At 41.2% G+C, this 13,691-nt stretch overlaps 1 protein-coding gene across 3 annotated transcripts in view; it reads left to right on the top strand.

The window, feature by feature from the left end:
* Positions 1-13,691, top strand: part of mtus2a (microtubule associated tumor suppressor candidate 2a) — a 44,648-nt gene that overhangs the window by 14,764 nt on the left and 16,193 nt on the right. For 2 of the 3 annotated variants that reach the window (XM_079651543.1, XM_079651542.1), the window contains exons 3-4: positions 130-388; positions 4,378-4,632. In XM_079651543.1, the coding sequence (XP_079507669.1) occupies positions 130-388; positions 4,378-4,632 (514 nt within the window). The remainder of the gene's footprint in view (positions 1-129; positions 389-4,377; positions 4,633-13,691) is intronic. The other variant, XM_079651544.1, reaches the window with a different exon arrangement.

Genomic DNA, 13,691 nt, shown 5'->3' with positions numbered 1-13,691 from the left:
TCTCTCTTTAACTTTGAACCTTAGCCTGACCCATTTCTTTTCAGTTCTGGTCCAAGGGTACGGCATCGATTTTTTCACAGAATATTTATAATAGTATTTTTCATCTAATTGAATTGCTTTGAACTCCAGGTTGGACGGTCTGCCAGTTTCAAAGTGAGTTCTGGTGAGGACGCGCTGCAGTCCCGCACGGCTGCCCAGGCGGGGGGGAGCGGCAGCCTCCTGCGCGCGGGGCGGGGGATGCGTCTCGGTCTGGGAGCTGTCGCCAGGACGACCACGTGCTCAACCAAGGGCAGAGTACCCGTTCAAAGTCAGAGGTCAACGCTGGTCTTCAGCCAGCCAGTCCAACCTGTCAACCCAGCAAGCACTCAGAAAATCCAAGATAACACAGGTAAGAGATTTCCCCGCATTATGTTTTAGAGTGAGTAGACATTTCCTCACAGAATATCAGACGGGCTCGTTTGTGTTACACTGTCTGTCAGATCTTATTTCAGCAACCCAACATCTGACAATCTAGAGAGTTACCTCTTCCCCCATTGAAACATATTGGCTTGAGATGAAGGCAGCTCATTAATATGCATTTTCTGAGATATCCTTTTGGCTGATCTGATTGGAGGGCTTTAAGAAGGAAATACTCTAAGGGGACTTTTTCTGCTCCAGAAGGCTTCCATCTACAAAACAAAAATGAATAAATAAAAGCTTGCTCACGTTTTCGTTCCATACACAGCGAAGTCAGATGAATCACATGCCACATCTAACTGCTGAAGTCAGATTTACATCACAGCTCAGCCCCTAAGACACATTTTATAGAAACACAGAAACATGCATGTCCATACGTACAGATACAGATAACCCAAACCTGCACATACAGAAATGTTTAGCATATATTAATGATGTGCCAGGCTTCCTCATCATAATCCCCATTAATACATATGTATGTTGTCTCAGTGCTGCTTGGCCCTCTGGAGATTACAGGCTTTGAAGTGAAATGCAATTAACGTTTAAGTAACGTCAGTATCTGCATGCAGGAATCATGCCTCGTCCCTGCTGTTCCCTGCTGTCCCTGTTCAACACCAGCTCACACGTGCACTGTTTATGTAGCATGTACCTGTACTTGTGTTTGTCAGGTTGTTATGAGGGGGTCTCTGTTGATTTTATAATTGTGCATTTCATCCATGTATGGATAGATCTGAGTAACCCTTGTGCCATCCAACACTTTCCTTTGTTCCCTTCATCACTGTTAATTACAACGTCTCAGACTTAAGTGAAAGGAAATCACTCCATCTTGCGTACTTACATTATAGTAATTATACTGTGTATGGCAGTCAAAACACTCAAACTACTCACATAATTACCATGTAGGTTTGAAAGTTGTTATGATAATGAGGATCATCCACTAACTGGACAGTCTTTTTGTGATCTACTATATCTTCTGCATATCGAGACTCTCATCTTCACAGCAGCTCTACTTTGCTCGAGTAGTTCTACAGAGATTGCAATTATCTCAGCTGTCATTTAATAACAATTTCACGCTTTGTGGAGGAAATCCATGCAGGTTACCTTTGTCCTGTAGTTAAAATCGGTTGGTCATTAAAATGCGTATCCCAGCTGCCTGTCTCATTGGCTTTTGTGAAACTAATTTACATAATCATCTCAAAGTTAGGATGCTTTTCTGTCAGTAAAGCCCCTGTCACACTGTCCCGGAATTGACACTCGATGGACACACGATAAAGGAAATGTTCAAATTCGGCTCTGACGTAGCAACATCGGGCCATTCGTGAGGGCATCTTAAGCCATCGTATGACCGCCGATGGAGTTTCTCAGGCTCCGGCAGCAACTTCGTGAGCGGAGGCAAAATCTTTGTTAATTGTTAAGTGCACAACAAAATCATTTAAACATATTATGTAAATAACCCAATTTGTGTTCTGTGAAACTGAAAAGGATATAATATATTATTTTGAAGGCAAGTTGACAGGAAGTTGTTGTTGCTATGGAAACAACATGACGGAGAAAACTTAATATCTTCTACATATAAAGACGGATAAAGTAAAGAACAAAGTCGGAAAATATCAGTACAGTATCATAGTACTTTAACATAATTGTTTGTGTTACTTTCGTTGCAGTTGTATGTCTTAAACGTAATGGAAATGTTGCCTTCGTCTGCGGTTCGGGGCCATCTTCGTGCGAAATTCACAATTCAGTATTCGTGTGTCCATCGGGTGTACATTTCGGGACAGTGTGACAGGGGCTTTAAGGTGTATGTATGAAGATGTTTTAATTTCTCAGGGGCTGTAAGGAGTTGTTCAGACATAGGGAGGAAATGAAGTGGTTTTATTTTATCTAGAATGGATGAAGGGAGAAAACTGCAAGCCCAGGTGTGAGTTTCAACACCCAGGGTTTTACGATTTATCATGGAAATTCACATTTTCATAAATGTCAGACTTTTTTTTAAAAGCCGCTTTGGCTGAGTGTATTTCTTTGAATAAAAACCATGGTTAAGGGAGAGACCGCCAAAATGTAAAAGTCATTCAATATTTCCATCAAATGTCAATGTATTGTCTTTATGTGACACATAATGTGTATCTTCATTTAGAAGGATCTCAGGTCTGTGATTTCTTGGCTTAAGATGTTTGTCACACTCTCTTCCCTCCCTCGTCTCGCAGAGGGAGTGGTAGGAGGCGAGAGGGAAATTAGGACATTTATCTTTCTCAAGAGGAGCGAGCTCCAATCTAATAAACATTCCACGTGGCACACAGGCAGATATTGAGGAAGGAGGAAGGAGGTAATAAGTTACACTGGAGGCTTTTCTCCCTCCTATTGTCCCACTTTGTCTTTCTCCAACAACACAGCTTGCTTTCTCTCTCTCAGAGTTGCTTCCTTTTGGTATTGATGTGGTGGGCACCCTGTAGCCGAACTGGAGCACACAGCTGTGCCAAATAGTTGAGGAAAGGAGGGCGGCCTACCTTATCTCTGCAGCCAGCAGGGGATAATGGTTCCCTTCCCACCCCAAATCTAAACCTTATCCGCAGGCTGGGGTAGCAAAAGATGGGGCTTCTGTCCAAGGCCTGAGGATTTGCTCACTGCCCTCAGTGTAAATGTGTGCAGCCGTGGTTGTTCATGCCTGAACATTTCATCTGTTTTTCAGTTGGAAACCATAGATTACCAAGAGGGAGGATTTCTCCCCATTGCTACCGGACAATAGCTCCCATTATGGAGCTATGATTACTTTTTCATCCTTCATCCTTTCTCTCTGAGACTCACTGTCTTTTCTTTCTCTGACTTTGACTTTGACTCTCTGACTCTTTTAATCAACCTTCATTTTGTTGGTTTAAAGTCCAGAAACCTGAATGGTAAAGCTATGGTTTCATGCCGTTAGAATCACTGTAATACCTTAGATACTCATGAGGAATTACTGATGGCGTTTAAAAACGGGTAAACACAATGTATGCAATGGAACAATATATCATCTGTGTCCTAAATTGTTGTTGACAGATTAAACGTCATAACAGTGTTTGCATTAAAGAAAGTGCTGGCTTCCAGCCCAGTCTGCGAGCACAGCCGAAGCCAAAAGCAGCTGTTAGCAGGTTGTTGTGTATACTGTTATTATATTTGCTTGCTCTAGCAGTCGGAGTCATAACACTGAAAACTTCCTGACACCCACTGAGAGCTTAGTCAACACAGGATGATGAATTAATCACTAGGGATAGAAACAGCATAGCTATTTTTGAATCGCCTGTATTTTGTTGGTATATGAGTGTTATTGAGTTAATGAGTCTACAGCAGTCTCTCAACACAAACACAAACACATCATTTAGCCTTTCTCATGGAGCTGTCCGTTCAGCAACACATGCTGCAGCTACAACAACATGAGCAGCTGATTACCAGAGAAGTTGAAACACAGAGAGCCTTCTGGAAGCTTCTGTGATATCAGTTCAGCTAAGGACACACCATGTAACAAACCCAACTCCTGAACAACTTTCTTTTCTAAAATGTTTTCAAATATTGTTGCATTATCCTCCTTTTAATGCACAATTTTCATCGTTGTACCTTTAATCTAAATGTATATGTCTACTCAATGCTATTTTTAATTCGTTTTTATGTCTTTTCCTGGTTACTGTATTCTGTGTGATATCAATTTTCTGTGAAATGTCTATGTGAAGCACCTTGAACTGCACCATCGTATGAAAGGTTCTACTTTTATTCCATTTTATTGTATTTACTTCCACTATTTTATCTGTTGTATTGTGTTGCACTGTTGGTGGAGCCTGGGACTGTAGCTATGTACGAATGACAATAAAAGCCTTGAATCCTTGAAAAGGTGCTATACAAATAAAGATTATTATTACCGGATACTGAAAGCTTGTTTTTCTTCTTTTCTAGAAGATGAGGTTTTCACCCATCTTGCTCCTCCTCCTGCTCCAGTTTCAGCAGCAGCCCAGCCACAAGCCGCGGCCTCCAGATCTCTGATGCCCAAAGTGAGCCAGTCCGGCCTTCGCCCCCCCGGCTTCAGCTCCAGCCGTCTCCCCGCCGGCCGCCTGGCAGCGTTCGGCTTCGTCCGGAGCTCCAGCGTGTCGTCCGCCTCCTCCGCCCACTCTGCTGAGAGCTCACAGAGTGACTCCTGCAGGACGGCTCACCGTGAGTGCTCTCTGTACAGATCTCTAGTGGTTACATCATGTGCTGGTATCAGATCACCATGAGTTAGCATCAGCATACTGCCTTCATTGCCCTTTTCTATGTATTCCCCTCATGAATTTGCATAAACAGCCCCCTCCCGCGTTCATTATGTTTCAGTTAGCTTCTTCTTCCTGTGCTCCACCCCGCATACAATTAAGCTCCAGGTCAATAACAACTGTAGAGCGGCAGGTTTGCACAGCGCATTTCTGTAACTCATCAGGACACAATATAAGGGATGTCTCTAGAAATCACATTGCCTGTATATTTCATTACAAACAGCTGGGTACATTGATTAGACAAAGCTTCCATGCAATCAGTATTGTTTTTGCCTGTGTAATCATGATTAACCCTAATGGGGCGCTAATATTAGTTAATTAAAGTCATCATCATTAAGACCAGTATATTGTCGTTTTACTAATGGCTTTATTTGATGTATAATATGTCTTAGGATTCATGAGTAAAAGGTGATGACATGGTGGGAAGTTGGTGTGATTTCACAGTCAAGAAGTCAGGATGAATGGGACTGCAAAAATACGAAAATACAATATGAATTTACGACAAAATCGATTGAAGACGAGTCACGAGGCATCCCCCATTGACGTCTCGGCTTAAAACCTTTTTTTTGTCTTTAATGTATAAGTAAAAATAACAGAGCACATGATATCATCTCCCCAGACTCATCAGTAATTTAACAGGCCTTTCAGCTGGGCCTGTGCTTCAGATTCAGTCTGGATTATTAGATATATAACAGTATCGTATGGATAGTTGAGTTGTTTTTTTAACAGCTAGTAGTGTACTTACAGTTGTGATTTCAATTCTGCTTGGCAGGCTGGTTGGTTAGTTGGATGAATTTGTGGTAGCTGCATGGGTTTTTAATGTGACCTACATAGGGAATGGTTGCTCTTCTTCTCCCAGTTACAGTTGACGTAAGCACCTCCATTCTCACGCACGTCAGCCCCCCTGTTATGTCATCACTCCTCTCTCTCAGTCCCCCCTTTTGTACTTTTGTACTTTTTTCATCTTTTTTCTCTCTCACAGTGGTTTGAAATGAACACAAACTGTGCGGTAATGCGGGGGAGGCAAATGATCAGCTACCGCGGAGTGTTGAACAGGGGAAGAGAACACTCCCCCGGGTTTCCACAGCAGATTGAATTGAAAAAAGTGGAATAATTGTGTAGATTTTCATTTTTGAAAAGCTTGACATCATTCATACAGCTTGGCCTATTCATATTATAATTATTTTTTATAATGGATTCTGCATTGTAAGAACAATTGTAGTGAAAGGCACCAATCAATGAGCAGTGCTCTAATTGCATTGTGGGTATTGATCGAACGTGTTGGCTAGTATACAATAAGTCTAAAATGATTACTCGATATATCGATTTGCAGAATTTGAAACAATTCTGATAAGACTTTCATTGTTAAAGTAATTATTTAGACATAAATACCAGAGATTAACCTGTTCCTAATGTATTGCTTATACAAGCAAATACTTGCCAACCTTGAGACCTCAGAAATCGGGAGCATTTCAAAACCACCGCGGGACTTTCAGTTGCCCGCGCTACTAAAGAGACGCGTTACCATGGAAACCAAACAATGGTGTAGCTGTAAAAGTCCGAGTGGAAACAGTCCTGAGTAAATCTGATTTTGTCAGAAATCGGGAGAAATGCGGGAGAAATATGACCCCGGGAGGAAACCGGGAGAGGACTATGAAATCGGGAGTCTCCCGCGAAAATCGGGAGGGTTGGCAAGTAATACAAGCCATATTAAAACTGGAGCTTTGGGAAATTGTGATGAACATGCTTTGATCAGACTATTTATTAAGATAGAGAATTATTATCCATTGCAGGTTTAGCGTGCAACAATAGAAAATGCAACCATCTCTAGTGTTCTTATTTATTTATTGTTTCTTCTTCTGTTCCCTACTATACATACTTTTCACCAACTTGAATTTTAAAGCTCCTCGTACATTTCAAACCCTTATCTCCAACTACATTTAGATAAGCATTCAAAGTGTTGACACTGTAGCGATCAATTGCTCAAAGCTCACATCCCTGCAGCATCTTAAGTGAATCTGTGCAGGGAAATGTCGAGAAGAAGTGTGAGTCAGAAAAGTAATGAGCTGGAAAACGTTTCCACTCGAGTACTCATATGCCACCAACTCACACTTTCAGCTACATATTTAGTTTGGATCATTTCTGGTTCGGTTTGTTGTTGGGGATTAATGCGACTTAATCAAAGTAGAATAGTATTATAGATGGATTGGCTGGCAAATATCAATACCATGAATCAATGAGATTCTGCTGTACCCCCTTGGCCAAAGATCACGAAAGCATTGAATATTAAATTAAGTATGACTCGTTTTCTGTTTTCACTAAACCCTAAACATAAATATACTCATAATAGCACAGACTTAAAAATCATAATGCTTGTTAAGATGTTTGATATTTAAACTACTGCCAATATTAATGTGCAAATTGACTTCAGTTTCACTTACAAAGTCGAAAACCCTATATGCATTTTGACTGCTTTATTACATCTGTCAACACACAGCTGCAGAGCACAGGGGTAAGTGAAAGAAAATAAACTTTAAAAGTAGTGCCTGCAGCACAATGTTCCACTTCCTGCTGTCAGACTCCTGCCGCTCGGAGCATGAGACCAGGATTGAATTGAGGAAGATAGACATGAGAGGCGAAAGATTAAGGGCCTTTGATGTTTGAATTTGTGCGTGTGTGCGTGTGTGTGTGTGTGTGTGTGTGTGTGTGTGTGTGTGTGTGTGTGTGTGTGTGTGTGTGTGTGTGTGTGTGTGTGTGTGTGTGTGTGTGTGTGTGTGTGTGTGTGTGTGTGTGTGTGTGTGTGTGTGTGTGTGTGTGTGTGTGTGTGTGTGTGTGTGTGTGTTTGTGACAGAGCGAGAGGCAGGAGGGGGAAGCAGGAACATTTACCTTTTGACTCTCTGTGTGGTGCTTGTGACCTTTAGCTGTGAGGCATTTGAACTGTACGCTCTTTTTGAACCCATCAGGGGCCTGACTATGGATCCCGCTCCGTCTCTCTCAGTGTGTGAGCGTTTGTTGAGCTTTAACCATCAGGTCGTCTGGGGTCTTCTTGTCTCACTTTTGGGAAATTTGAAAGGTGTTCTTTGAGATGAAACCCTTTGTCACCTGTTCTCTGAACCTGGATTTAGTTCTCCTACATTTGACCGTCTGGCGCAAAACTATGTAAGAAATGTGCCAGATATCAAACATTTGCCACAACCCTTAATTTTGGGTATGTCATGATGAAATGAGGGTTTGATTAGTTTTCTTTTTTTCCCCTGGGGGAATGTATACAAATATGTTAAAGTAGGAGTGACTTTTAGTTTAAAGTTAAGCTATTCCCTTATTTGAATTTTAGATATAATCAATTTTACCCTAAAATGATTGCATTTGGAAATCATTTTAAAGCCCAAGGCGTTTTGTTAATTATTATTAGGGCATGTTTCTAAGTGACTGCACAAACCAATTTGTAAAGGGATGTTTTGACTCGCAGCAAGATGGTGAAATATGGGGACGGATAAGTTAAATGAAAGTGTTAACCACGGTTCAGTTTCTAATTTCTAATAGCTCCCTTTCTGTTAATTCTGCATTTTCTTTCTGCATGCATGGTGTTTGGAAATATGTGAAGTGTGCAAGTGGTGATAAATGTGTTTCCGTGATTTTCCTCTACCACTCAGGGATCTTTGCCCCCCTCTCACTGCGCTCCACTCAGATCAAAGGACAGACAGATTGACAGAGGAGTTCACACACATGCTTCCATCGAGGCTGTTGAGGGACTCAGCAACCCAGCACCTCCCTCCGTAACAGAGAGAAGAAGCAGTTGCTCCTTTTCCCCATTGATCAGCAAGCAAAACAGACTCCATTAGGGCTCCGGATGATAGGAGGATTCATTAAGGAATAGAGTGATGGGGAGAAAAAGGATTTCCTGGCTCTAGTAAGCTAGTAAGTGGGTTAGAGGAAGGATCCCTTGAGTTTAAACTCCCCCCTGTCGTAGCTCGTCAACCCGCTCTGATCAATGGGTATCGTGCAGATGTGAGGAGAGAGTGGAGAGGCACAGGAAACGACTTGGGTTGCGAGGATCTTCAATCATTTCCACAGTCTTTAGTTCGGATTTACAATGTTAAAGGATTGGTTCACCCAAAGTACTCACACAGTTTCTGCCTTTATCCCAATAACAGGGAATTGAATGTTATATCGTTTGTGAACACATTAACAAATTACATTAAAAAATCATTCAACAGTATAACCTCTTGTCCTGGATAGTTTGAATAATCTACTGAACACCCTGTCGATTCAACACAGTCTCACGGCATTTCGTGTTATAGTAACAAAATGTATATATTGATTTGTGTTCACCAACACGATTTCGCAATTTTTTTCGTGTCACACTGAACGATTTTGAAAAGCAATGTAAATAATAACAAATTAGAAGGAAATAATATGACAAAAATGACAGATTTCAGTATTCTGAGGCTCTGAGCCCCATTTATTTTCCCCGCGGACGGCAAAAACACTCCGACATTATACAATTTAAAATAAAAGGGTTAGGCTTAGGGTAAGATATTGAGTAAGGAAATGTTTTTATGAACCACACAGCTTCTGGTCTTCCAAGACCCGACCGGACAAAAAGACGTGGTGCAGGCACGAAACATAGACTACCAATAGAAATACATTGCTTTTAAAATCGTTCTGTGTGACACGAAAAAAATGCGAAAATCGTGTTGGTGAAAACGAATCAATAGATTAAATTAATTTCGTGACTATAACACGAAATGCCGTGAGACTGGGTTGGTCGACTGTATAACTTATAGGGACTATTTCAGAGGTAGAAAGTAGTTATTGATTTCCAATGCTTAAAACCCAATGTTTGGATTGAACCCAATCAGAAACAGATTCTAAATGATGCTATAGATTTGAATCAAATAGGAATTTAATTTGGTAAATGTATGCAGAGATAAGAAACATATTTATTTAATCAAACAAATACATCTGATATGCTATTTTTATTTAATAAGGATTTTCAAAAATGTTGTTTTTAATGTAAACTATTATTATTGGACGGGGGAAATCATGGAAAAAGACACAATCTTCACACCTCCATGTAACCAAGGTGACATTGTGCTTAACGGCTCTGGCCTTGATTGATTCTTATCGCTTGTTTGCATATGAGTTTGCATCCAATTATGTGTGTGTTTGTCTAGCTTCTGGGGGGGCTATAGGTCACTCTATTCGACATTGATTAGCCATTAACCCAATCCCCCCTTTAGCCCAGTTGCTGACATCCCCTATGGTGTTTCGGGGATGTGCGTGTTAGAGACAGAGCATCCATGCTTGTAGAAAACCTATAGGGATACGTTGTTAATTCCACTGTGATTGACACACTCCATTACATCGCCGGGAGGAGGAAGCTGTGCCTTTGAGCCACGCTGACTCTAAGATGGAAACTCAATCTGCAAAACAAACTTTATTATTCGAGCATCATCACCTCTATCTGTCTTCTCTTTGACTGGAAATCAAATGAACGGAAAGGAAAAGCGAGCAGACGGGAGCAGAAGAGCTAATGTGGTGATAAGAGAAAACTCAATGAAACCAAATGAGCAGAGGGGGAGCGAGGAAGGCAGAATGTATAAGAGAAAAGAGCGGAAAGAGAGATGCATGCAGGGATTGGCGTGGGGAGGAGAGAGGATGCCATACCCAGGATGCCTTGGCTTGGATCTGCTCTGTGACTCATGCTAGCTCACTGTGAGCAGATGGTTTCTATGGTGCATGCGCGCACACAGATATTTCAAAACGTGGACATACACACACTCACACACAAGCACACACTAGTAGAGCAGCAAATTAGATTGGCCAATTAGATATGGCTGCCATTATGCAGCTGAGGAGAGGAAAGCTAACATGGCAGAGGCTCATTGAAGCAGCAGCGCAGTGACAGTGAGGAGGGGCTCAATGGGCCCGTTCATTAGCTGATAACTTCCCAGGATTTTATCCAGCCCCGTGTTAACCACTGTTTATGAGCTTAACTGATGGTCCGGGCCGATACAAACGTTGGGAATGATCGAGTGGAATTCTCCTGCTCCAACAAACCTTTCACTCTCAGATTAGAGGTGTATCTGAGAGGACCGTCGCCTAATTTTAACAAGACAGGGCCCCTTTTAATTTTTGCATGTCCCCATTTTATGTTCTATAATGATATATAGATGATGGGGAGGCGTGTGGTGCAGTGGGTTGTGTGTTGGTGTTCGGATCAGGGGAGCACAGGTTCAAACCCCACTGCAGTCAGCATGCCGTTGAATTGCCCCAAATTGCTCCTGTGGGGATTGGCCACAGTATTGAGTATGGAAGTCGCTTTGGGTAAAAGCGTCTAACAAGTGACATGTAATGTAATTCCCTTATTTTGGTACTGTGTACTCCTCATAGAAGTGTGTGCGCTAAATCTTGTTTTGTTAACTATTTCACACTGGTCTTCTGATTCTTTCATATTTCTTGATTTTCTGTTTTATAATAGTTTAAAGCACGATTTGAAACTTGATAAACTACTACAACTATGATGTATGTGAATACAGGAGCTTAAACATCTGATTAACATACAAACGATTGGGCATTTTATTGTTAAAAAAGCCTTTTGTTGTGATTCTTTTTTTTTTTTTTTACTTTCCGCAAACAGCATCCACGTTCGTTCAATTTCAGATTTCACGCAGCTCATCAAACTGGATCATAACCCTCAAACTCAACCTCCTCTTGACTCCCACAATAACTTTCATATAACTTGCTAGGGTCATGTTTGTGTGAGCTTCTTTGTAGCCCGCTGTACGTAAAACGGGCCCCCAGTGGCTCGTTTAATAACACTTCAGCCGGAGTAGCCGTGGCTCTCTTTTGGGATTTGAACCCAGTTAAAAGAAGGTCACTCTTCTTACCCATAAATCCTCCATTCTTTCCTGATCTGGCTTTATCCTTTTGTGGCTTTTTCCCTTGCTCTAAGCCTTTTGTTGTTTAGGATATACTGTTATTGTGCACAGCAGATTTTAGGAAGTGATATTGGATCTTCTTAATCTCCAAGCTTGTGAGATTATACAATAAATCCTAAAATACAATTGTAAGGGAAAAAGTCATGTGATTTATGTCGTACTTGCAATGCCTCTTCATACCAGTCTACATCACCCTCTTATTGACCATAAGAAGAGAAATACTCTATGTGTCCCTTTTGGTTGGACTGACCCTTTAATCTCCTGACATCTGGGTCCTGACAGAGGACAGGAGGCCTTTGGATGTTGCTGTGAGCTCCAGTATATCTAATATATCTCGCCGGCTGCAACCCAGGTCTCTGCACGGCCATTATTTATTGCTTTATATATACGGCTTTAACCTTGACTTTCACACACACCACTATAGATGTCCATATTCCTCTCATGAGTCATGACAGCAAGAAACTTTAATCTACATGATGCGTATATAAATGAAATGAAAAAAAAGAAAGGATTATAAGGGAACGAGTTACTGCACATTATGATTGATGTATGGAGAGTGACAGGTAGACAGTTAAAGCAGCTTTAAAAGAATGACAGGAAGCAACGATTAATAAGCAGGACTAATTGTAGGCTGTGATGAAGGCAAACTTCAATTTTAATTACACACAATGTGTCCTTTATTTAACAGCGCTGAATGGAGCTGACATCTGTCTGTGAGGACTAATTAAACAGACACTCAGAGTTAGACCTCAAAATCAACCGAAATGATATCATCATTTCAAAAAGCTTTCATATTCCTTCAAAGAAATATGAAATGTGTCTCTGTGGGATGAGATGATTTCAGTTGTTTCAGTTGTGTCCTTAAACAAACAGTTAAAATAATACTTAGATATAATGAAATATCCCAATAAGTCCATGTGTACCAGATGCTGCTGTTTTTTTAAGCATGCAGTGCAAAATAAAGTACACCATTATTTCCCAGGGGCTTCGTGTTTCTGAGAAATAAGAGTTATTTCCTTGACATGTCAGCACTGCAGTCTGTGCAGTACCTTCAGTTTTAAAGTGGTCATGCTTTTGTGTTTGCCACCTGGATGAATTACAGCATGATCAATTCCTTTAGGACAGCAGAAGTGTTTATCTGCAGAATGTGAACTTGCTGATTTAGCTGACAAGCAGAGTGGTCCATGCTAAAGTCAAATGAAATTGAAAGGCCTTTATTTTGCTATTTTTAAACCAAATTATAACTGGTACTCATGTAAGTGATGTTTAAATACATTGCCATTTTCCAATATACTCCCAGTGAAACTCTAAGGATGCACATACACTTATCTCTTCCCTCTCTAGTCGCTGTATAGGACCCAGATATAAGAGTCAGCATTATTCTACCTGCATTGGTTTTGCTGTGAGGTGCATCTGCTCCAATATGGCCTCCGACTGAGCTGAGAAACCTGCTGTCTTTGTCCTCAGCTGATTCTTCTACAGCTCCCGGTCCCTTTTTAATATGTTCTGTTTTTCAATCCGTCTTTATAATACGCTTAGTTTGCCACGGGCTCCTCTCTGTTATATTCTTCACACTGATTCTAAACAGCCAGCCTCTTCCTTCCCTCTTCCTATCCTGCTCCTCCATTACCGGCTGGCATTTTGCCAATCAGTGATGCATATCAGCTAGCTTTTACCGTTAATGAAAAACATCCCCTTTTCTCCCTTTCTCTAACACTGAAGAACGCTCTTCTATTTATCATTCATAGCATTCCTCAATTTAGTCTGTCTGACTGCCCAACGCCATCGTTTACTCTTCGTCTCGCTGCTCTGGGAATTTGTTTGGTACATACTTGACCTATGACTAATGAGCGCATCTCAGTTCATATCAACCAGCAAATTGATTTGGGTCAACTCAGAGACGAGGCACCAGTCAAAGCATTTGAGGTTTTTTTTCTCATTTCGAAAAAAAAAAAGCATCTCTACAGTACGACTGTAACCAGTGGGTAGAACAAAACAGGACTACGCACAGCTTCTTCCC

Source organism: Notothenia rossii (assembly GCF_949606895.1).
Source record: "Notothenia rossii genome assembly, chromosome: 9".
Classification (NCBI taxonomy): domain Eukaryota; kingdom Metazoa; phylum Chordata; class Actinopteri; order Perciformes; family Nototheniidae; genus Notothenia; species Notothenia rossii.
Note: the sequence above shows the minus strand (reverse complement) of the source record. Positions and strands in the feature narration are given on the sequence as shown.